Below are 23,895 nucleotides of genomic sequence, written 5' to 3'. Positions count from 1 at the left end.
GGCGTGTTTGATTAAAGCAACTCTCATTTTTTGGGTATTGAGCCGGGAAGTCGTCTTTCCAGTAGCGTTGGCCATCTCTGGCTCGGCAGGAATTCCTTTAATGTTTTGGAATAGTCCATTCTTTTGCCCAGTCAGTAGACGAGTCTAAACACTGACATGTGAGAGGGGAACTTAGTAATATAAGGGAAGCTGCAATTTGGTGAAAGGCTAATACATCACAGCTAAAGCAGTTCGTTGAAGTTACAGGTTTTTCTAGTATTAATTTGTGAGTTATGTTTTTACCCAATTCCAACTATTGAGCTGACTTCTGGGACCTTACTATCCCTGTAGCGTCACAAATGGTTTAGCCCTTCGCCGCAGCGCCCGACGGGAGAAGGCCGCCACGTTGGGTAAAACCATTCTCTTCCAAGAGCAGGGGGCTGCAATTCGCATTGAGTTTGTGTACTGAAACGAGAAGCTCTGTAATTGCTGTCGAGTGCATACTCGTTGTGGAAGCGCCGTAGTAATCGCTGATAGACACGCCGATGCCCTCTGAGTTTCCCCGTTTGCGCTGGGAGGCATAGGGGCCTGGGCTCATTTACCCCGCCCTTGTGGGACGCCCCGCCGCACGCACATGGCCCGGTCGTAGGCGCGGTGCGGCCTGGGAGAGTCGGAAGCGCGGCGAGGCGGCAGCGGCGAGCCCATGCAGGACGCGGAGAACGTGGCGGCGCCCGAGGCGGGCGAGGAGCGGGCAGAGCCCGAACAGCAGCAGCCGGCCGCCGAGCCGCCGCAGGAGGAGCCGCTACGGCCCGCGGGACCCGGCGCGCAAGAGGCGGCGGACGGCGAGGACGAGGAGTCGGAGGCCGGGCCCGGGCCTGAAGTGCCGGCTGAGCCCGCGGCCAACGGAGAGGAGGCGGCCGGTGCGACCCCCGGCCCGTCCCCGCCCCCGCCCGAGGAGCTCCCCACTCCGGCCGCGGACGAGTCTCCAGGAGAGCAGGCCCGGGACGCGGCAGCCGAAGGCCGGTCTGACGGGCCGGGCGGGGAGCTTGGCGGCGCGGCTGAGAACGGTGACGCGGACGAGCCCTCCTTCAGCGACCCGGAGGACTTCGTGGACGACGTGAGCGAGGAAGGTGAGGCGGCGGGGCGCCCAACGTGGGCGGGGTCAGCAGGCACCTCGGGAGTCAGCGTCGGGGGGTGGCCCCCATTTTCCATCTGGCTCCTGCGCAGAGGCAAGGTTTGCTGGGAGATTCTGGACCCTCTCCTTTCCTCCTGTAAAGGAGGGGCAGGGTGAAGATGACCTGGCTACCCAGCCGTTCCTACCCCAGGTGTTTGGAGGCTGGGGCAACCACACTGGAGCCTGGCCGGGGGTTTCAGCAGAGCAGGACACACTGCACGCGCCGCCCGGGCTCCGGTGACAGTTGTCAGCTACAGGTGTGGGTGGCTGAGTGTCCAGCCACACCTGTCAAAGGTGAAACCGACCCAGTGCGGATTCCTCGGGGGGGTGGGCCGCTGTCCCTTGGACCTCGCAGTGGCAGAGCTCCCTGCAGGGAGAGAAGGCTCCCCACTGGGACAGTGCCAGGCATAATCTCCGAATCCCTGCCTGGGTGTCTGTCTGTAATTGGGAAGGCCGGCCACCGTCCTGTCGCAGATAATTGATTGTTCCAGGTTTCCTGTTGATTACAGCTTGCTTTACTCTTTTTTCTGCACGATTCGATCGACAGGTGTTATTTCTGCTTCCTGCCCCAGAGGGACAGTTCAGCTCCTAATCTCAGCAGATTTTGTTGGCTTCTGTTTAGTTTTTAGCGATTTAATCTACAGTCTCGAAGCATATCTGCAGCCCCCTGTGCATTGACCACGTTTCCGTGCACTGGGGGCGTGAGCATGGCTCCACTCCAGCAGCCAGCGCTGCACCAGGAAAACGTGGCCTTGCTGTGCCCAGGTGCAGACTGTCTGCTGAGGTGGTATGTGTGAGTTCACTGACAGTCAGAATCCTAACAAACCTCCAGTAAAATGTGAAAGCTTAGAAAACCGAAATAGAGTTATCAGCTCTTAAATGAGATTTTAAAGGGCTGCTTTGTGTTGTTCTTACTTACTGTGTCTTACTTTGTTTCATAAGATACAAATATTGCTGGGTGTGAAGCAGGGAAGGCTGCACAGCTCGCTGGTGCAGTGGGAGGGCAGTGGACCTTCACCACCGACAGGCCCCCATGAACCAGACCCCCACCCTGGGGCCACACTGCTGCAGCCTCTGCTGCCCAGATCTGGGTCTTTCTACCACACCGGCTTTTGTTACTTTAAAATCTGAGTGTTCGTTTTAGGGCCTGTTTTCATCCTTTCACTATTTATTCTACATCTCACTTTTTAAAAAGATTTTATTTGTTTTTAGAGAGAAGGAAAGGGACCTGGCCCACAACCCGAGCCTGTGCCCTGACTGTGAATGGAACTGGTGGCCTTTTGGTTGACAGGCCAGCCCTCAACGCACTGACCCTCACCAGCCGGTGCTTGACTTCTTTTTTAAGCATTTTTTGAGCATGCTGTATTCACACAAGATTTTTAACGCATAAACTGTGTCTAGATTTGCCCAGTGTGGCGGTCAGATTCTGTCATGAGCAGGCCTTGGGGAGCATGTGGTCCCCAGAGTGACATGAGACCCCAGTCCTGGAGACTGGCATTGAGCCGGCCTGCAGCTTTCCGAGGGTCCTTGGTTGTGTCTGGTGCTCATGAGTGTTTCGTGAGAACTGTCCTGTGTATAGGGAGCAGTGAGTGGTGCACAGGAGCCTCGTCTCTGGAACATACAGAGTGGTGTGCATTGCCACTCACTCCGGGGCCATCGCTGCAGCGTGGGCTGCAGGGCAGCCTGGGCCCCTCCTGCTGAGACACCAGCCACAGACCCACGCTCAGCCCCACTTCTCAGCTGCTGGTGGGCTCTGCCAGACTTGATGGAGGTGCTAACTCTTAGACGTGCCTTCCTTGGCTCATTAAGTATTGTTTATATATGTATTTACTTTTGAGAATTGCTTCTTTCTGTTTCTCTTGGAGCCAGATGGGGACTCTGAGCCAGGAGTAACCAGAAGTGTGGGCCGGAAACATGTTTCTCCGTGTGTGGGTGTCACCCTCGCTCCTTGCTGTGTGCGGCAGACTCCCATAAAGAACTGGCATTCCCACTTGGAACCCTTGTACGTTCAGATCAGGCTTCGCAGGCCACTTAATTGCACGGTCAGGGAGCGGCAGAAGGAACCCCAGGACCCCATGGAGCTTCGGGAGGGCAGCATCTTCAGGGTGTGGCTTGGACCTGACTCTTTCCCTTTTTTCTCTTTGGTCTCAGTTTTTGTTTCTTTGAAATTTAAGTGGCAGTTTTTTTTTCTTTTTGGAAAGAGTTTAATTTTTAGAGAAGGGAGGGAGAAAGGGAGAGAAATTTTGATGTGTGGTTGCCTCTTGTGTGCCCCGCTGCTGAGGACCCTGCCCACAACCCAGGCATGTGTCCTGACTGTGAATCGAACCAGCAACTCTTTGGTTTGCTGGTGGCGCTCAATCCACTGAGCCATACCAGCCAGGGCGTGAAATTTAAGTGGCAGTTCTTTTTTTAAGATAACGTTTTCAGTGTCACTTATAAAGGTTGAAATTAATTAGAAATCATTTCTAACAGGGCATGACTCTTTTAATTAAAGGGCTTCTTTTTTTTTTTTTTAAAATAGATTTTTATTTATTTATTTTTAGAGAGGGGAAGGGAGGGAGAAAGAGAAAAACATCAATGTGTGGTTGCCTCTCATGTGGCCCCCACTGGGGACCTGGCCCACAACCCAGGCATGTGCCCTGACCGGGAATCGAACCAGCAACCCTTTGGTTTGCAGCCCGCGCTCCATCCACTGAGCTATGCCAGCCAGGGTCAATGGACTTCTTTTTGAAAGACCTTTCAGCTTATGATGGAGCATCTCAGACACCAAAGTGGGGAGAAGAGGATGCAGCAAGGGGTGTTTTCTGATGTGTCCTGTTTGGCACATTGGAATTCTTAAAAGTGTGATAAAGAAGGTAGGGTGGCACTTGGTTCCAGAGCCCGGAGACGCGTGGTGCAGAGCCACTGGCCCCAGCCGGGCCTGTAGGTGGCTGGCGCTGGCTGGCGGCCTGGCCAGTCTTGCCAGTCTCACTTTGATGGTGGCTCTGAAGGCGTCTGTATTCTCTCCCAGCTCAGCGCCTTGGTGTGTGTCACCTCTTTCCAGACCAGCCAGTTTGAAAGGGAGGGCAAGACTTGCTCTATTTCCTCTGACGCTGTGACCTCCGAATGCCCGTCTCTGGCAGCTGAGTGGCATTTACCAGTTCTGGAGCCTTGTGGTCGAGGGACCAGAGTATGGGATCCACCCCAGGCAGGATGGCATCGGGCAGGTAGCCCGAAGCGCCCAGCAAACCAGCGGGCCCCGTCTGCTTCCCAGACATGTGCTGGCTGGTTCCTCTCGTTTTACACCTGCCTTTCCTTCTTCCTCCTGCTCCCACCTTCCAGCTTACGGAGACGAAGCAGGTCTAGGAGTTTCGAACACTCGAGTTGGGTACCTTAACTTTCAAAGCAGATACACAAGCATAACACACTTTGTCTTTGCATGTAGTTAAGAAAATAACAGCACATACCACTCACCGTGCTCCTAGCACCGTCCCAGTGTGTAGGGTGTGATACCTGTAAACAGCAGGGGGCTCCCAGTGGCCCCATGAGATGCTTTGTCCAGCGGGAGGACCCACCCATCGGTGGTCGCAGTGTTTGTGCACATGCTCCCCTGAGCTTGCAAGTTCTCTGGTCTCCTCGTGTACACACCCAGCTCGCCCCTCCCTGTCCTCAGACAGAAGGGATTTGGGGAAGAGACGCCTGGCAGCGGGCTGGGGAAGGCTTCCTGGGTCGTCCCAGCCGCCCTGGGCTCCTCTGGTTGCTGGTGCAAGGTCTCCCTCTTGATCTGTGTTCTGCGTTATTTGCAGTCTGTTTTGAATACTCTTCACGACCTTTCCTGGCTGCCAGGGCTTGTCCTGGGTCCTGATTGTTGACGAGAGTGGGAGGGGTCCAGTCTTCCTGACTCTCCCAGGTGTAGCTTTGCAGGCAGCCAGGACCAAGACCTCCGTCCTTCCCAGTGCAGGTGTTGGATGGCTCCCCTTCCTGCTCCTGGGAGGGGAGTTTGGGGCGCCGAGGTGCTGCGTGGGCTTGTGGTCGGGCCCTTCGGTCACTGGGCACGTCTCTCCCTGCACAGAACTGCTCGGGGATGTGCTCAAAGACCGGCCCCAGGAGGCAGATGGGATCGACTCGGTCATCGTCGTCGACAATGTCCCTCAGGTGGGGCCAGACCGGCTAGAGAAGCTCAAGAACGTCATCCACAAGATCTTCTCCAAGTTCGGGAAGATCACCAACGACTTCTACCCAGAGGAGGATGGAAAGACAAAAGGGTGAGTCGTGGGTGCTCTCACCGCCAGTGTCGTCGGTGTCTCTTGGTGTCAGACGCCTGCGGCAGTCACCACATGGCAGTGCTCTGTCGCTGGCCTCTCGCCTCACTGGGGCGCTGGGCAGCGCGGGCCCTTGTTCCAGGCTGGCGCACAGAGGCAGCAGCAGGTCTGCTGCTTGCTGGGGGTGCGGGATGCTGGCTACTGAGTGCTCAGGAGATCGGCGCTCAGTGTTCCACTCTGCTGTCAGGGTGGTGGGCACGAGGGACGTCCTGGGCAGACGGCCCGTGGATCTGGAAGCTGGCAGGGTTTCAGGCAAACTGTGCATGTGGGTTTATTGAATTTAAGATGACACCTGTCCCCCCCACACACATTTTGATCTCTGAATGGGGGCGTTCTCACAGTCTGGGTGAGAGCACCCGGGCACTGCCTAGTCAGCAGCTTTCTCCCAGAGCTGCCTGAGGTAGTGCCTCTTTTAAATGTGGTAGCGGGAGGTATTGTGCACCCCTGCAGTTTGCTTTTAAAGTTCCCCGCGGGTCCTCTGTGCTGCTAAGTGTGATTCTGCGCCTTCACCTTGCGCATGGGGGCGTCTGTCCCGCCACCGCCTTGCTTCCCTGCCAGTCGACTTGCAGTGAGTCGCAGCTGCAGGTGCGGCGTGTGTCCCCTTGGTGGCAGTGTGGTCGTTTCTTTGCTCTGGAGCCAGGTGTGGAGTCGGGGGTGGCGTGTAGCCCCGCAGTGCTGCTGGGCAGAGTCTGCCCATGATGAGTCGGTGACTGACTCACGCTGCACCGGCCGGGGCACTCGAGCATTTTGCATCTCGCTGCACTGTCCTGTCGGCCTTCCTCCCTTCGCGTTCCCTGGAGGTGCCAGCCTCCGAGAGGACAGCACTGGGAGGTGACCATGCGTTTTAACTCAGGTTTGCAAACCAGCTGGGTAGCTTTGATTTCTTTTTAGAAATTAAGTGACCAAGTGCAGGTAATGCGTATAACGTTTTCTGTTTGGAACTGGGTGGAAGGGTCCCTGGAGTTCTATTTTCTTTATAATGAAACGTTCTTGAATTTCTGTGGCTGTAATACAACATGGTGTATAACATTTGCGACTTTGTGACTGCTTTATTGGAATAATTGACACAGTAAACTGGCCCAGTTCTAAATATGCGGCTTTAGAGGTTTTGACGTGAAGTCGCACTGTAGTCCAGGTAAGGGCATTTTGATGGGTGCGCTTGTGATGGTGGGGTGGGAGACTCAGGGTTGCTGAGGGTGTCTTTCATGCTGAGGAAGCTTCGCTGCCGCCACCACCACCATGACTACTGTCTGCACCCGGCAGGGACGCGACCCAGTTGCCGGCCGTGACCCCAGTCATAAGTCCACACGTGTGCAAACGGCCCTCCTCCTCGCTGCAGGTACATCTTCCTGGAGTACGCATCCCCTGCCCACGCCACGGATGCTGTAAAGAACGCCGATGGCTACAAGCTCGACAAGCAGCACACGTTCAGAGTCAACCTCTTCACTGACTTTGACAAGTGAGTTCAGGCTCGGGCCGTGAGGTCCTGGACATCCCCCTGCTGAGTGACCAGGTTCCGGAGGCCATGTCCCGGCCTTCCGGGTGGTTCCATCCTCTGGTCAGACCCTGCAGGACCATTCACACCCCTGGCCCCTTGCACTGGCCAGTAGCGCAACCCCCACTAGCCTCCCCCACCAGATGTTACCAGTAGAAGCTCACCCTCTCCCCTGCCCCGGGATGGACAGGCAGGGGCTTGGAGTGGCGGGTCCCTGGACACCGTCCCTTTGTGATCACATTGCGGAGCTGCCATAGGAACTGACTGCGGTCATGTGGCTGAGCCAGTGCTCAGTGAGGGCTGGCTGCGGACTGACTGCCTGGGCGGGCGGGGACCGGGAGTGGCCGCCACTGTCCCTGTGTCACCAGCTTGTTTCCTCTTCTCCTCCAGGTACATGACCATCAGTGATGAGTGGGACATTCCAGAAAAGCAGCCTTTCAAAGACTTGGTACGTTGTGTCGGATGGACAGCTGGGTGTTGGAGAGAAGTGTGGGTCGGCTGCCCGGCTTGAGGTGGCAGAGTCCTTGGGAGTTGGAGAGGCCGATGGACTCGTCAGCCTCTGTGAGGAGGAGTCACAGGTAAGTTTTCTGAAGTGTAAATTTACGAAGGAAGTGGCGTCCTTTGCCCTCGGTTCTCTTTTAGGGAAACTTACGGTACTGGCTGGAGGAGGCGGAGTGCAGAGACCAGTACAGCGTGATCTTTGAGAGTGGGGACCGCACATCCATATTCTGGAATGATGTCAAGGACCCTGTCTCCATTGAGGAGAGAGCGGTGAGTGTTTGCTGCTACGTGGGGCAGGCGAGGGGTTCCATCCTCCCAGGTGTGGTCTGTGAGAACGGCTCTGGTCGTCCCCCAGCTGTGACATGAGTTGGGGGACGGGCAGGGGGCTCCTGGTGTGTGCTGGGTCGGAATGCCTGGGCTGGTCCTTGGGTGGGGCGGAGCGGGGCCATGGCTGTTGAGGTCACGTTGGCCTGGCTTTCTCCACAGCGGTGGACGGAGACTTATGTGCGCTGGTCTCCTAAGGGCACCTACTTGGCCACCTTCCATCAGCGTGGCATTGCGCTCTGGGGGGGTGAGAAGTTCAAGCAGATTCAGAGGTTCAGCCACCAGGGTGTTCAGCTCATCGACTTCTCACCTTGTGAAAGGTAGGCCTGTGGGGTCTGCTCCTCTCAGAGCCGGCCCGACCTCTGCGGCTCATCCTGCGCCTTCTCGGGGTGCTGGGGGTGCTGTCGTTTCACGCTCAGACTACACAGGGTGCGGAGAGCTCCTGTGTGCTCTCCCTGAGGGACTGTGTCGCTCCCCCACCGCCTCTCCCCCAGCGTTCGGGCCGAGTGTTCCAGGAGCCGTGTTCAGGGGTGAGGTGGAGGGGCAGCCCTCCCCCAGCAGGAGGCCCTGCGCAGCCACGCACCATCACCAGCTGCAGTGAGGGGACTGCTGGCTTACGTCCAGTTTTGTCCCTCTGTCCAGGGGCATTCTTTGTACTGTTTTCTCTTCGGCTCAGGATCTAGTGCAAGGGACGTTTCAGGGACGGTTGTTTCAGGGACGGTTTTCTTGTGACTAGACGCCCTCCAGTGTGTGCTGCTCCAAGCAGCCCTGCTCTGGGTGGGCCGACCAGGGGGAGCTTGACGTTCACGCCACACAGTGTCCTGTCTGCCCTGGCCTCAGTCCTGGCTCACCCGCCTTCAGAGCACGCACTGCTGCCGCCTCTGTGCCCCTGGGCTGCTTCGCGGGCTGCAGCTCCGCCTCTGGCCACGCAGGCCGTCCTCGGTGGGGCCCCCGGAAGGCCCCGCACAGGCCCCTGCAGCCTCCGCACGTGCTGTGTCTCCTGAACTTTCCAGTGTGTTTTCAGCTTTCCCCACGTCCCACGTTGCTCTGACTCCCGGCTGGTTGGTTCAGACCTGCGCCCAGGCCAGGGCGCGTGTGGCGTCCAGGCCCTCGTGTGTCAGAACACTCTCGCCTGCAGTTGCGTGCCCTCCCCGGCTGGGACCGGGTCAGCGGCCTGTGAGTCGTCTCACCTCCCTGACTTGGCCGAGGGCTTCCTTCGAGGCGTTTCGGCTTTCACCTTGGTCCTTGTGTTTTCTGTAGCCCTAGGTTCTATTTGACGGGGGTTTCCTAATTTGATGGAGTAGTTAGTTTTTACACTGTTATTTTGCATGTTTTCAGTAGGGAATAGTGCACGTCTTGTGTGGCAGCAGAACATGTAGTTGGGGCGGAGTGACATATGACTCGAGGCTGGGGCCACAAGCAGGGTCAGGATGCTGCCTCATCTTTCTCATCCCCATGACCCTGTCTCAGCCTCTAGGCGGTTGGGGCCACCACAGTGTGGGCCATTCTGCTCCTGTTCCATTGGGGTGTCCTCTTGGGAGATTGGCCAGGGAACCTGGGGCTGAGGCCGTGCCAGCAAGGCGTCATGGGCCTGTCCCCCAGCCTCCCAGGCCACAGGTCAGACGCCACCTGCAGAGGCGTGACCTCAGTGAGAGGGCGGGAGGCTGAGTGTCCCCTGTGTTGCAGATACCTGGTGACTTTCAGCCCCCTGATGGACACGCAGGACGACCCTCAGGCCATCATCATCTGGGACATCCTTACCGGACAGAAGAAGAGAGGCTTTCACTGCGAGAGCTCGGCCCACTGGCCGATCTTTAAGTAAGGAGGCGGGGCCGGGCTAGGCGCCTTCCTGTGGTGGCTTGTGGGCGGGGCCTGGCACTGTTGCTGTTCTTCACAGGTGGAGCCACGATGGCAAATTCTTCGCCAGAATGACGCTCGACACCCTCAGCATCTATGAAACGCCTGTGAGTGGCCTCGGTACTGAGACCTGAGTGGGGCTGGCATGGGGTGCAGGGTGCCCCCCCAACCTGGCAATGGGGGGTAGGGCTGCTTGTGCAGGATGGAGGCCGTGAGGCGCCCCGTCAGGGTCTTGCGTCCTGGGACAGTGTGGTGGCTGGGAAACAGAAGCTCTTTCCGTGTTTGTGGTTCACCCCCACTTCTTGAGGCCCCCTTGGCAAGCTCCCATTGGGATCTGGGGTTGCCTTCGGGCAAAAAAAATGACGTTGTTGAGACACGGGGCTAATGTGAGTGCACTGTGACCCCGTTTTCCCGGCAGTCTATGGGTCTTCTGGACAAGAAGAGTCTGAAGATCTCGGGCATAAAGTAAGTGATTGTCCTTCCACGAGTCCTGGGCTCCACACTGTCCTTGTTCCAGGCATGAATATGGCCCCAGGCTGCTGCTGGGTGCCACCTGGCCCGCTTGTCCCCTTCCCTGCACAGGCACCTCCTGAGGGCCCCATGGTGGAGCCGGGGCTCTGCCTAGTAGCTGGTGTTCTCTGTTACTCAGGTGACTGCACAGTGGGGTCAGGTGGCCTTTGGTAGGTCCAGCTCCTGTCTGTCAGGGGCCCCTTCCCTGACTCGGAAGCCCCTGGTTAGGCCAGTGTCTCCGCAGTGCAGTGTCCGCTCTGCAGGGGCAGCCATGTTTCCTGTTCCCTTGTTCTTGGGCAGCATCGGGGCCCATAGTGAGGATGAAAGCAGCGCCGGTCCGCCTGGATGGCTGCGTGCACCTCCGGGGCGCTCACAGGGCGGGGCGCTGCCCCGACTCCCCAGGCCTCCTCGCCCTGCTGCGGTGGGGTTTCCCCAGCACCCTCAGCAGCCTGGTGGCCGGTCCCTCTGCCTGGAGCGGTCTCACCTGCCGATAGCTGCAGTGAGGAGCGTGCCGGGTGCTGCCTGGAGGCCCGTGGTGCGGGGGTTGGCGTGGTCAGCAGCCCCTGCCCCCGCCCCGGCAGGGTGGGTTAGTGCCATGCTGTCCCAGGGTGGGGTGACTGACGCAGTCCTCACACGGCACCTGGCGGTTACCTCTGTACACCCAGTGCACTGTGACGTTGGGGTCCCTCGGCCTGACCTTGGGTGACACTGCGTCCTCGGCTCCGCAGAGACTTTTCCTGGTCTCCCGGGGGCAACATCATAGCCTTCTGGGTGCCTGAGGACAAAGACATCCCGGCGAGGGTCACCCTGATGCAGCTGCCTAGCAGGCAGGAGATCCGAGTTAGGAACCTGTTCAACGTCGTGGACTGCAAGCTGCACTGGCAGAAGAACGGGGACTACCTGTGCGTCAAAGTGGACAGGACGCCTAAGGGCACCCAGGTGCGTGGCGCCAGGGCCGCTCCAGGCCAGCTTCTGTGTGCAGGGTGCTGACGGGTTTGCGGTTTGTGTGGGGCGGTCGTTTTCAGACCCACTTGACGCCGGAAGTGGTGAGCTGGCATGTCACACTCTGGCTGAGGAGTGTCCTTTGAGCGGGTGGCACACGGTGCAGAGTCAGCAGGGAAAGCAGCTGCCTGTGGACAGCGCAGGTCTGAGCTGTGTGGGACACCTGGATGTGGGTTTTTTCCTAGAGCAGTAGCACCGGCCCTCTGAGTCCTGGGCTCCGTGTCTGCAGTCCAGCCAGCCTCAGGCGGGGAGAGGTGTGGAGGGCCGGCCGTGTGCAGTGGTGCACGCTGCTCACATCAGGCCTGGGCGCCCATGGGGCCTGGTGTCCGGCCATGGTGCTGCTGGGAAGCCCCGGCAGAAGGGCTCGGACCCGCCCACAGGCGGACCTTTCTGCCCTGGGGGAGTTCTGCGGATGGGCTGCAGTGCCGGCTGTGGGCGTCTGTGCAGGACCAGGGCCTGCAGGGCAGTTCCTTGAAGTCGAGCCTACCTGGTGTCTGTGCAGCTGCTCTGCAGAGCCTACGTCGCTGCGTCCCGCGCCCGTGGGCCCCGTGTCACGATGAGGGGCAGGATCCGAGTCCTTCTCGTATTAGCATTTTTCACGCTGTTGTCCTTCTTTCTTTTCCTTTTTTACCAGGGTGTTGTCACAAACTTTGAAATTTTCCGAATGAGGGAGAAACAGGTACCTGTCGACGTGGTCGAGATGAAAGGCAAGTCCACGGGGCCCTCCTGTGGTCAGGTCGTCCTTACGCACCGTGCACACCTGGCCTTGGAAACCCGTGGGGGTGCTGTGCGGGCAGAGCGCTGGGACTCAGCCCTTGTTCCCGGTGGGCGGCTGTTTGCAAGGTGGCCAAGTTCAGTCTCCTCACTCCCCCATCAGCCAGGGGAAGTAGGGGAGCAGTGGGGGGTGGGGGCGACTGCACAGGGCGGGGCCTGGCCTCCGAGCCCTGTCACCGCCTCAGTGCAGGCTCTGGGTCCAGGTGGCCTGTTTGGGCCCTGAACCGCTGTGCCACTGCCAGGGTTTGGTCCTAGGTGGCAGCGTTGGTTTGCGTGTTTTGTTTTGCTGGAGGGAGGAGAAAGAGCAGAGATATAGAGGAGGCCAGCCCTTCACGGGCCACAGGCTCTCTGTGCCACGGCCAGTGTAGGGGAAGGTCAGTCAGCGTAGGGAAGAGCAAGTGCTGGGGCCACAGAGCCCGGGGCAGGTGGCCTGGTGGGGCCTCCGCTGAGGGTGTCCCTGCCCTGCCTGGAGTGGCTGCTGTGGGGCCCCAGATGCCCTGCTCCTCCACCTGTGCTGAGTGCCCTTGAGTGGACGAGTGGGGGGACTGACCGGGACCCCTCTCCCGGCTGCAGAGACTATCATCGCCTTTGCCTGGGAGCCGAACGGGAGCAAGTTCGCGGTGCTGCACGGAGAGGCCCCACGCATATCCGTGTCCTTCTACCACGTGAAGAGCAACGGGAAGATCGAGCTCATCAGTGGGTGGCCTCACCATCCTGTGTTGCGTGGGGGGCGCCAGCCAGGGCAGCCACGGGAAGGCCGGGCTATTGTGGCTCATGTAGGCACATCCCATCCACAGAGAGGCGGGCCCCCTCCCCCCACGGCGGTGTCTGCACTTGAGCTTCCTGCCCTGTGGGTGGAGCTGCCATCTTGGGGACACACACCCCACCCCTGCTCTATGTAGGTGCCCACTCCTCACCCTGCCTCAGCCCTGCCTGGGAGGGGCTGGCCCATTCCCCCAGGGCAGACAGGGCTCCTCTTCTGGGTCCTCAGTGCTCAGCACACAGTAGGTCTTCGGTGAGTGCTGTGGTGCAGGGGGAGAGGTTGCTTGTGGCACCGCCCACCCTGGTCAGACCCCGGTCCCCTGGGGCTCCTCTGGGTCCGCATAGGCAGTGGGCAGGGACGGCTTTGAAAGGTGACATGAGTGTGGAATTCAGGAGAACATGGGAGTCAGAACCTGGTGGAACCTGGAGTCGGGCCTCCTTGTAAACGTGATTCCTCTGTCTAATTGTGTCACCGAGCAAAGTTCTCTGAACGTGAGATGTTGCTCAGAGTGGTGCCACAGCTTTCAACCCGTCCCTGTGTTCAGTGCAGGCCAGCACTTCAGTGCATGTCTGTGGCTAGTCGCTGGTGGTTCTCATAAGCACAGTGTGCAGGGGGGTGGCAAAAGCCCATTTGCAATGCCCATGAGGGCAGTGGGACCCCGTGGCCAGCCCCCCTGTCCTGGCTGCAGGCCGGCCCCAGAGCCCACAGTGTGAGCTCTCACAGGCGCTCCCCTCCCTTCCAGAAGCGTTCGATAAGCAGCAGGCGAACACCATCTTCTGGAGCCCCCAGGGCCAGTTTGTGGTGCTGGCTGGCCTCAGGAGGTGGGTGTCTGCTGTCCTGTCCTTGACCTTGTCTTCTGCACTGGGTTCCGAGTGATGTCACTGCTGAGTCCTCTAGAACCTAAGTGTTCTCTCACTGGAGGGTCACCCCAGCTTCGGTCGATGGGACAGACGTGGGGCGGGAGGACTGTGCTCCCCAGATGTGGGTCAGGACCAGGTGGAGGAAAGTGGGCACTTGCTGGGCTCACCTCGCAGGCCCTGGGAGAGGAGGTCAGGCAGGACCACCTCCAATGAACTTGTGTCCCAGGTCAAGCCCATGTCTTAAAGTGGACAGTGCCCTCAGGTGCCATCAGACAGGGCGAGCCTCCCTGGGGGGTGGAGGGCATGACCACAAGGGTGCAAACACAGCCCCTCCCTTGCCCGATGGCCCTGCCCAGCTGCTCCTCTCACAGCGTTGGGCAGTGAGGGCCCTGCAGCCGCCCAGCCCTGTTTGGTTGGAGATGCTTCCTGTAGTCTCGGGTCCTGTAGGCACAGAGAGCCTGTCCCTGGAGACAGTGTCACCACGGCCTCTCATTCCCACATCAACAGCGGGGGTGGTCAGCGGTGCCTGGGCCCTCCCCCAGGGCCGGGCCGGCATGGGGGTGGGAGAACCACCCACAGTGGGGCTCCCACCGAGGCCCGTCTGTCTGCGTCCGCAGCATGAACGGCGCTCTGGCGTTTGTGGACGCCTCGGACTGCACCGTCATGAACATCGCCGAGCACTACATGGCCTCCGACGTGGAGTGGGACCCGACTGGCCGCTACGTCATCACCTCTGTGTCCTGGTGGAGCCATAAGGTACGGGGCCCAGCCACCTCGCTCTTTGGAAGCCGGGCGCGGCCAGGCTCGAAGCTTCCTCGTTGCCTTGGAAGGAACCCCCAGTGCAGCACCGCCTGCTCGCCCCGTGGCCGCGGGCAGTGGGCAGGCAGGTGCTGCTGTTGCCCCTGTTCAGGGACTCTCCGTGCCCAGCCTAGGCCGCCTCAGTACGGGCGCTCCTCAGTGCGAGGGACACACGTCCCCATAACCACTGAGAGGATGGGCTTTGTAGCGCTGGTCTGGGGCGAGAGCCAAAACTCAAAATCCGAAGTGTGGTTTCCACTATGTGCGTGTTGATTTCCCACCATCGCAACCCCATCCTCCTGTGCTTGTGGCCCGAGCTCCTGAGGGAGCTTCAGCCTTGTGCACAGGTCGGGCCTTCCTGTGTCAGGCCGCGTGCGTCTCGGCCCACAGTGGCCAGGCTGCTCGGGTTCCCCATCTGCAGCCCGCCCTGCAGTTCCAGATGAATCCACACCGCGTGTTCTGCGCCAGAGCATGGAGTGTGTGTGTGGAGGGGAAGTGCTTCCTGGTTTGCTCATGTGGTCCTGGCGTGACACCTCCTCTCAAGCGGGGAGGTCAAAGTCACGGACAGGTGTTGTCCAGTGGAGTGAAGCTGCAGAGATACACTTGCTGACAATGTTTTGAGTCAAACCTTGGCACTGCAACCAGGACCGGCGGGCCCTGCCTGCGTCTGGGCTTTAGGGGAGGCCTCCCGCAGCGCTCATGGCAGCAGCCACCGCAGTGCTGGTCTGAGACGGGGGTCACAGCGGGGAAAGGAGGGCACTGCTTCCTTCTCCAAGAACTTCTTGTCACAGATGGCGTCAGCCGAGTGCGGCTGGGTTTGGTGGCCGCACTGCTTCCCGCTGTGGCTCCATGAGAGCCTGTGGGTGGTCAGCACTGTCGGAGCTGCTGCGTGTGCAGCGCCCTGGGGTCTAGGACCCTGGCGGTGGGTCTCCTTGGTTTACTGCTGTCCTCCGCTGGGTATGGCTGGGTGCTAAGGCGGAGGTCTTTGGGTGTTTCTCTGGTCCCGCTGTTGCCGCAGGTTACGGTCCCTGGCGTGGGCCAGGGCCAGTGCTGTGAGCGCCGCCTCCGACCTCTGTCCCTTGCAGGTGGACAATGCCTACTGGCTGTGGACCTTCCAGGGGCGCCTCCTGCAGAAGAACAACAAGGACCGCTTCTGCCAGCTACTGTGGCGGCCCCGGCCCCCGACGCTCCTCAGCCAGGAACAGATAAAGGTCTGGCAAAAAAAAAAAAAAAAAACACCCCCCACCCCAGCTTACGGTGACAACAGGGTGGTAATGAGTGAGCAGTGGAAAGGTGACATTTTGGTGGTTCTTTGAAGAGGTACTCGAACAACAGTAACCCAATGGAAAAGAACAGTTTGGGGACAGGCCCCAGGGATTTCAGGTAGTCTCAGGTCACGCTGGCCTCATTTCTAGGAAGTTTGTGTGAACGGGGCATTGGGACTAGAAGACCCCCCCTTTGGGTCTGCTGGGAGCCTGGGGACTTACCAGCAGGGCTCCCAGGAGGCTGTGTCATGTCATGTGGGTCACGTGTCCGTGGTCGGGCTCAAGGGGCTGGCCTGTGCGTGCAAGTCCTGAGTGGCCTGTCTTGGTTTCAGCAAATCCGAAAAGACCTGAAGAAGTACTCCAAGATCTTTGAACAGAAGGATCGTCTGAGCCAGTCCAAAGCCTCGAAGGTCAGCCTTGTCTCCGCCCTGGGGACGTGCCACAGAGAGTCCCTGCCACCCCTGGCAGAGAGGGGCGCGTCCGGTGGGGGCATGACTGTCCACAGAACGTGCTCATGCACAGGGAGGGGCTGTGGCAGCTGGGCCATAACTGGGCTCTTCAGACACAGCGCTGGGGGTGGGGCAGTGAGGGGAAGAAAAATGAGAAAGGCCCCCCGCCCCTGCCGGTTCCTCCGTGGTGGCCTTGCGGAAGGGGTGTCCTCAGGCCGTCCTGTGTGGGGTGGCTGCTGACAGGTTTCCGTGTTGGTTGCGAGACATGGTGAGGGTGAGAGTTAGGTGTCACCCTGTGACCCCTGCCCTGTGCCAGGAACTGGTGGAGAGGAGACGGACCATGATGGAGGACTTCCGGAAGTACCGGCAGATGGCCCAGGAGCGGTACCTGCAGCAGAAGAGCGAGCGCCTGGAGCTGCGCGGAGGTAACGTGTGAGCCTGCGCAGAGGGAGACTCGGGGCGTGTGCGAGACAGCGCTTTGCTTCCTGTGCGTCCGCGTGTGGGTTTCCCGGCGAGCATCCGTGCCATGTGACGGTTCTCCGCTGATGAGAGACGCCCCGCACTGCCTGCACACGGGTGTCCCTGGTGCCGGAGCCAGGGGCATCGCGCCACCCCACCGCCCACTGGAGCCCCTCCTACCTTTCCAGGCGTGGACACAGATGAGCTGGACAGCAACGTGGAGGACTGGGAGGAGGAGACCATCGAGTTTTTCGTCACTGAAGAAGTCATCCCTCTCGGCAGTCAGGAGTGACCGAGAGCACTGTGGTGAGGTGCCTTCCAGGGGGGTGGGGGGAGCAGGCGCCCTGTGGCTGACCCACAAGCTGGAACACGTCCTGTTTGAGGTGGTTCGAGGAAGCCGAGGTCTTATTCTCAAGGTTACAACATCCTCACATGTGAGCTGTGATGTCTGGGGCAGGACTGGCACCCCCTCACCGGGGGACTCGGGGGTGGAGGGAGCAGGGTCAGGTGAGAAGGCGAGAGCCTGTGACGGCTAGTCCCTGTGGCCAGGGCTCCAGCACTGCCCAGGTGACAGGGCAGGGCCCAGAGGGTCGCTCCTTCTCGGCGCAGGCGGCTGTGGGGATGAGGGGTCACTGAGTGTCCAGGCAGGACAGGTGACTCCTGTCGTCCTTGGCTATGGTGCTCCTCAACCTCAGACTGAGTGGCTGGGGGCTGCCTCCACCGCCAGGAGGGGCTGGTTTGGGGATGCCTGCCTGTGGGGCCCCCGGTGTGCCAGGCTGGGGCCCAGTGCCGGACACACAGCCGTGTTCCCTTGTTGCAGTGTCACCGAGTGCCGGAGCTGGGGTGTCCCTGCAGACGGCCTGTGCCGGCCCGAGTGCCCGTGCTTCCCGCTCCGCACTGACCGCCCCGGGAGGCCCCGTCTCCAGTCGTGCCTTCACCCCGGGCCCCGGGGGCGGTGTCCAGGCGCTGCTTGCGGTCTCTTGTTTGGTTTTTGAGTCACACCACCAGTGTTTGTTACTGAGACGCCTGTGTGGTACGGCGGCACAGCTGCCCCCTGCAACCACGAGGCCTGCCTGTGGCACCTGCTGTCCTGTGGGCGTGGGCCCCAGCCAGGGAGCAGCGCCCGGTGGTGTCCCTGCTCCAGGCACTGCAGCACCTGGTCCTCGCCTACAGGCAGTGCAGACGCCCGGGGGCCAAACGCAGAAATAAAAGCAGACCTGACTGAACACATCTATCCTCCTGTCTTTAAGCATGAGTGGGGCCTGGGTGGGGCGCCTTCCTCCCTGCCCCGTAGGGCTGGCTTCGGTGGGGCTTTTACACACACACACACACTCTCTCTCTCTCTCTCTCTCCCTCCCCTCCCCCTCTCCCCTGACCTGTCCCCAGAGCTCCCCCCACCCACCTCAGCTCCTGCCCCTGTCCTTGGGTTGCAGAGACTGTTGGGGCTGTGGGCTGTGGGCCACAGGCCCATCCCCCACAGCCCGCTGGCGCCAGGTCCCCTGAGCCCTAAGTGTCTGCTCCTGGCTGTGCCTGGCTGGTCAGCACGCTGCTGTGGCCACTCCTTTGCAGTTCTGCAGGCCTGGTGTGCCGAGACCTGGTGCTCCCAGCCTGGTGCCAGTGAGCAGGAGGGCACAGACTTCCAGCAGTGTCCTCAGACCCATGTCTCAAGCACAACCTGGCACCTGCTCCTTGTGACGTGGGACACTGAGCAGGAGACTCCTGAGATGCCGTTAGCGGGAGCTCTTCTGTGCTGCAGGGATGGGCTTCCTGGGGCTGGCCCCCTGGGGTGTGTGTAACCTGTGGGGGTGGGGTGGATGCTGGGTGCCAGGGGTCTGCTCACGTGGAGCCAGGGGGTCCAGGGCTGGGGACAGCGCCATCTTCCCTCCCTGCTCTTGGTCGCCTGGCGAGGAGTCCTGGGGCCCAACGTGAGGCAGCCCCCGCCCACCGAGCCACCACCCCTATGGTCTCAGCCACCTGGCCGGTGGGCCTCAGAGTGCTCTGGGCACTCTAGCAGCCCCAGCCTGAGGCTGCACTGCAGGGGTGCAGGCCTCTGCTGCCCTCGGCCCCACAGTGGGGACCTGTCTCCGACTCATATCCAAGTGTCACCAGGACGTCACCCGCTCTCGCGGGGTGTTGAGAAGTTGGGCTCAGGCCCTGGCAGGGTGGTGGTGTGGGCAAGGGGGCGGTGGCCACACTCTCACTGTCAGAACCAAAGGTCATTGCAAGGTTGCTTTAGAAATTCGTCTGGGCAAGTGATCACAGCTGAAAATGTTTCTTTGAGCATCACCCTCCTTCGTGGTGAAAAGCCCCGTGGCTGTGGCCCAGACAGGTCTCAGGCAGGCTCACCTGTAGAGCAGGCGAGGTGGTGAAAGGGGAGGTAGTGGGGAGGAGCCCAAGGGTTGCTATGGCGTCAGATTAGTGCAGAGACACACAGGCTGGACCGTGTCTGGGGCTGTAACTAGGTGCCAGGTGTGCAGCCAGCCGGAGCCCATCTGGCCCGGGCCACCCAGCTGTTCAGGGCTCACCCAAAGCACCTGGGCAGTGCTGGCGTCCCTGAGGCAGTTAAAGGACCTGTGGGACTCCTGGGGCCGCTGACGTCAGCGGGGCGGGGCTGCTGCCAGCCAGGCAGGCCTCCACGGGCTGGCTGCTGGCCGGTAGAGAGCCTGGAGCTGTGACCGGACCCTCCCTCCCCACCACCAGCCCCGCCCCAGCCTGGGACAGCCCCGCCAGTGAAGGAGATGGAACCCAGGGACCAGCAGCTTGTGGTGAGGGTCCCTCTGGTTGCGTGGTGGCCTCGGCAGGGCTCTGTGTGCCCAAGGCTGCCCTCCCTGCCCCGAGCTGCCTCCAGGCCCACTGCCCCCAGTGCCCAGTTTGTGCAGGACCCTCCCTGTCTTTTCTCAGGACGAAGTGACCCCTTCCCAGACACCTCCTTCACCCCCTGCCCCCGACTCTCCCTTCCCAGACGACTGACTCAGGCCTAGACCAGGACCCCTGGTGGGGTGGGGTAGGCCCCACCCCCTGGCCCCCTCTGGGCCCTGCGAGGCCTGACGAGACCCACCTGCTGGGTGACAGTGGGCGGGGCCTCGGCCTTGCCCCAAACCAGAGGCCGCTCCCAGGGAGGAGCTGTCGGCATCTCACAGAAGGGGTCCATCAGGGAGGGCAGGGGGCAGCAGGAAGGCCCTGGGGCCCTTGTGTCTACTCTGAGGGCAGTGGGGCAAGGGGAGGGGTGGGACACTCAGCAGCCGGTGGGCCATGGGTGAGCGAGTGCCCAGTCTCCCCAGGTGAGACTCAACGCCGTGATGACTAGTCACGGCACTCTGAGTGTCCCATGGGACTTGAGCTGCTGATTCAGAAGTGAGGGCCCAGAGCAGTGGGGGCTTCCCTGACCTTCAGCTCTCTGAGAGTTGGGGGGCGAAGCGGGGAAGGGAAGGGACGAGAAGCCGAGGCCTGGATGCAGCCTCAAGGTGTCTTCACAGGTGGCACTCCGGATCCGCCCACTCAGTGAGGCCGAACTGGAGCAGGGAGCCACTGTCATCGCCCACAAGGTGGGCGACCAGGTGAGGCCGGGGACCACGGGGCGTGGCCACAGAGTTCAAAGCCCAGCCTTCCCAGGCGTGCAAACTTCCCCTGCTGCACTCCTTCCCTCACACTTGTGAATTCACCTGTTTGCTCATCCACTAACTCGTGCCGTCACGGTTTAGTTCACAGAAATGTCTGGGTCATGCTCACCACGGGGGAGGCAAGGGCCTGCCCCCAGCTCGCTCTCCGGTGGGGGTCCGGCAGCCAGCAGAGGGATGTGCGGTGTCGGGAACAGGGAGGAGGGTGGTGGCAGCCAGGTGGCAGCCATGGGTGGCCTCTCTGATAAGATACCTTCGTGGAGCGGGGGGAGTGGGTAGCGTGGGCCCCCATGTGGGAGCCAGTGGAGTGCGCCACTGCGCAGTCAGCAGGCCTGGTGACGGCAGCAGGGTCGTGGGCTGAGGATCGGGGACCTGCACCTGCCTGGCTGCCAGGGATCCTCGAAGCTAAGCGCTCAGCGTTGTTAGGAAATGGTGGTGGTCACTTGCCAGAATAATTGCCAAATTCGGGTGAAACAAAACTTTGTCAGGTGAACTGGATCCCTCACTGGTCTTTAGAAAGGTGTGAGGGGCACGTCACAGCCACGGGCAGAGGACCCGGGGCGCGGGCCCAGGTCTGCAGGGAAGGATTGGCTGTGCCGTGACACGTCCCTGCGTCTCAGTGAGGGAACAGCTGTGGGGGAACCAGCTGCCCGAGGAAACCCTGGGAGTCGGGCGGGAGCCTGGAGCTGACCCACCAGGTGAAGCAGAGGGTGACAGACCGGACCCGGCACCTGTGTGAACCCGCCGGCAGTCAGCGGCCAGGCAGGGACACCACACGTGGCAGGAATGACAGGAAGAAGGGAGCGTCCTCCCACCTGACTTGCAAGGCTCATGTAATGAGCTGCTGGGATTGGTAGACTCACCTGTTCCAATGTGGGGACTGGCTGGCCTCCCTGGGAGCCCACTGCCCCTGGGTGACTTCTGGTCCAAACTGATGCTGGAGGCTCTGGCTGCACCCACGGGTGGGTCAAATGCCCTCTTTGCCACACACCTCGGAGGCAACCAAATCCCACCCTAAGGGAGTGTCATCTTGGTGATGGCCCGCTGGCCCGGGCTTGTGCCCAGTGCCCTTCCACTCAGGTGTGTTGCTGTGGGGAGCCCTCCACCACCAGGCCCGCCCCCTGGGGCTGGGCCGGGGGGGGGGTCGGGGGGTGGGGGGTCAGGTGGCCTGGCCAGCGCCCCGCCGACTCCTCTTCCAGCAAAGGCTGGGGGAGCTGCCCAGGGCCCTCCGTCCCTTGGGCCCGGGACTCAGCTGATGCGCCACAGGGATTTTTAAAACACGCAGCCTCTGCCCAGTCGGGGGGCAGCGCCCTCTCGTTCCTTGGACCTGCGAGTGAACCAATGACAGTGGCCGCTGGGTGCGAGGGCCCTGTCGTGAACTGCAAACCGATAGGCCATGTACCATCTTACTGTGCACGCGTAGCAAGGCTGCCTCTGATTGGCTAGGTATTTGTACCTGAATTTCTCCTGGATGTGTACAGGCGCCTGATGTTTTAGGGTTTTTTGGTTTGTCGGTTGGTTTGTTTATAGAGAGAGCAGAAAGAGAGGCAGACACTGATTGGTTGCCTCCCGGGGACCAAGCCCACATCCCAGGCTTGTGCCTTTACCAGGGACTGAACTGACAACCTTTTGCTTTGTGGGATGACGCCCAGCCTCCTGAGCCTCACCTGTCTGGGCAGCACCTGGTTTTTTTCAAAAACCATTTTTAGCCCTGGCTGGTGTGGCTCAGTGGACTGAGCACTGGCCTGCAGACCAAAGGGTCACCGGTTTGATTCCCAGTCAGGGCACACACCTGGGTTGCAGGCCAGGTCCCCAGTTGGGGGTGTCTGAGAGGCAACCACACACTGATGTTTCTTTCCCTCCCTTCCTATTTCTCTAAGTAAGTAAATTAAAAAAAAATTTTTTAAAGACTTTATTTACTTACTCTTAGAGGAATAGAGGGAGAAAGAGGGAGAGAAACATCAGTGTGTAGTTGCCTCTCAGACACCCCCAACTGGGGACCCGGCCTGCAACCCAGGTGTGTGCCCTGACGGGAAATCAAACCATGAGCTTCTCAGGCTGGAGCTCAATCTACTGAGCCACACCAGCCAGGGAGGCACCTGCTGTTTTGAGAAGTCACTTTAGAGAAAAAAGGGTAGCTATTTACTATAATTATTTTTTGGAAACCAATCAAAATTGCACATACTTTTTGCCAGACTGGCAGAACGTATATTTTTGGCGTTCTGCCCAATTTCAGCGATTTGTTTCTGTGTGCCACGAGGTGGAAAAGGTCGAGAGCATCGTCAGGAGAAGAAAGTTGCCTCGTGTCACTGAGAAGTTTCTGGCCAGAAGCCAGGGCAGCCTGGGGGCTGCTCCGCACCGCCTCCCTCCCGGGAGCCCCGGGCCGCCCTCACCCTCACCTCCTGGGCCTGTTTCCAAAGCCGTGGACTGAGGAGGGGGCAGGCCAGTGGCCAGGTGGCAGGGCTTTGGCCTGCGGTTGTGCCCCTGACACTGTGGGGTTCCTCCCCAGTGCCTGGCCAGCAGGGCTTCGGAGTCACCCTTCAGCCCCGAGTAAACAGCCTGATTGCTAATTGCCCTGCCCCCACCCCGGCCCCCCTGGGGAAGGCGCCTTTGCACCTCCCCTGGGGTCCCCAGAGGTCCTCGCTCCATAATGACGCGTTTACGTCAGGTAGGAGAGGCCCCCAGGGATGCAGAGCTCAGGGGGGTCCCTCTCCAGGTACCTGTGAACCCCATGCCTCGACTCCCCCTTTTCTTTGGGGGTGCCCAGCCCCTGAGCAAGAAGATGTAATCCCTGGAGATGGATGTGCTCAGGGTCACAGGGGGGAGAACTCAGGGGCCCAGGGGCCGGCCCAGCACTTCCTGGCTTACAAAGCCCCTGTCCTGACTCCAGGTGGCCCCTCTGCTGACCCCCCCTGCTCCTTGCTCTCAGATGGTGGTGCTCATGGACCCCGGCGAGGACCCCGAGGACACACTGCGCACACACCGGTCCCGGGAGAAGACCTTTACCTTTGACAGTGTTTTCGACCAGCATGCCACACAGGTACCCCCCCCACCCCTGCCCTGTCTCACCTCTCCACTGGGCCAGGCCTGCTCTGAGTGTCCTGGACCTGCCCTTGAGAGCACAAGACGGCTGTGAAACCGGGCCCACCCCGGACTGTGTGAGTCCAGAGCCAGAGGGAGCAGCGCTGGCTTTGGTGTCTGCCCTTCCCCCGGGGAAGCTGCTGCCTCTGCCCTCCATGAGCTGTGTGTCCAGCCAGGGGCTGTCGGGACAGCCACAGGAGCTGGAGAGCAGGACCCTGAGTGGGCACCAGGGAAGGCAGGGGAAGGGGGACGGTCACTTCTATCCAGTCCAGCCAAGTCTGCACACCCTCCTACATCAGCCCTGGGGGAGTCCTTTCTTGAATACCTCTAGGGACAGGGAGCTCACTACCGACACACTCCTACAGCTACCTACTGCTGCCTCAATTAAATTCTGCCAGTGGGAAGCTTCACTTCCAGGTCCTGGTTTTGTCCCATAAGGGCAGGTTTCCAGCCCCTGTTGAGATCTTCCAGAGCCTTTGCGTTCTTTCTGGTTCCTCTCGGTTCTCCCAGAAGCCCTGGCTAGGGCTCCCGGGTGTTTGGCATCGAGTGTGCCAGGCCTCAGGGTAGGAGTGTCACACGCGATCTCCTGTGGTCTCCCTCACAGCCCCGTGCTGGGCCGGCCTTGTCTCACCCTGTGCGGCTGGGTGCAGGTGAGGCCTCGGGGTGGCGTGGACACGGGGCTGCGT

At 60.5% G+C, this 23,895-nt stretch overlaps 2 protein-coding genes across 2 annotated transcripts in view; both read left to right on the top strand.

Moving 5' to 3' along the window:
* On the top strand, nt 1-17,737 carry EIF3B (eukaryotic translation initiation factor 3 subunit B). Its single transcript, XM_037137908.2, has 19 exons — nt 1-1,109; nt 5,205-5,397; nt 6,794-6,913; nt 7,340-7,397; nt 7,592-7,720; nt 7,937-8,094; nt 9,461-9,592; nt 9,672-9,738; nt 10,050-10,096; nt 10,870-11,080; nt 11,778-11,850; nt 12,491-12,613; nt 13,423-13,501; nt 14,158-14,296; nt 15,424-15,549; nt 15,936-16,013; nt 16,369-16,477; nt 16,700-16,817; nt 17,332-17,737. The coding sequence occupies exons 1-18, from the start codon at nt 683-685 to the stop codon at nt 16,801-16,803; spliced, it is 2,373 nt and encodes a 790-aa protein (XP_036993803.2). The 5' UTR covers nt 1-682; the 3' UTR covers nt 16,804-16,817; nt 17,332-17,737.
* A 1,491-nt stretch (nt 17,738-19,228) lies between these two features.
* LOC119043810 (kinesin-like protein KIF19) overlaps nt 19,229-23,895 on the top strand; it is a 29,844-nt gene continuing 25,177 nt past the window's right edge. The window contains exons 1-3 of the mRNA XM_053656998.1: nt 19,229-19,276; nt 19,988-20,068; nt 23,058-23,168. Of these exons, the coding sequence (XP_053512973.1) occupies nt 19,250-19,276; nt 19,988-20,068; nt 23,058-23,168 (219 nt within the window). The 5' untranslated portion in view covers nt 19,229-19,249. The remainder of the gene's footprint in view (nt 19,277-19,987; nt 20,069-23,057; nt 23,169-23,895) is intronic.

The sequence above is a fragment of the Artibeus jamaicensis genome, unplaced genomic scaffold (genome assembly GCF_021234435.1).
Source record: "Artibeus jamaicensis isolate MK-2021 breed Jamaican fruit bat unplaced genomic scaffold, CSHL_Jam_final scaffold_3151, whole genome shotgun sequence".
In the NCBI taxonomy this organism is placed as follows: domain Eukaryota; kingdom Metazoa; phylum Chordata; class Mammalia; order Chiroptera; family Phyllostomidae; genus Artibeus; species Artibeus jamaicensis.
This window is presented reverse-complemented; position numbering and strand designations above follow the sequence as displayed.

Excerpts from the sequence above, each read along its gene's own strand:
- EIF3B (XM_037137908.2), top strand. The coding sequence starts at position 683 with ATGCAGGACGCGGAGAACGTGGCGGCGCCCGAGGCGGGCGAGGAGCGG. Across the intron at positions 9,739-10,049 it reads TCAGCATCTATGAAACGCCT|TCTATGGGTCTTCTGGACAA; the intron begins GTGAGTGGCCTC and ends TTTTCCCGGCAG. Across the intron at positions 16,478-16,699 it reads GCGCCTGGAGCTGCGCGGAG|GCGTGGACACAGATGAGCTG; the intron begins GTAACGTGTGAG and ends CTACCTTTCCAG.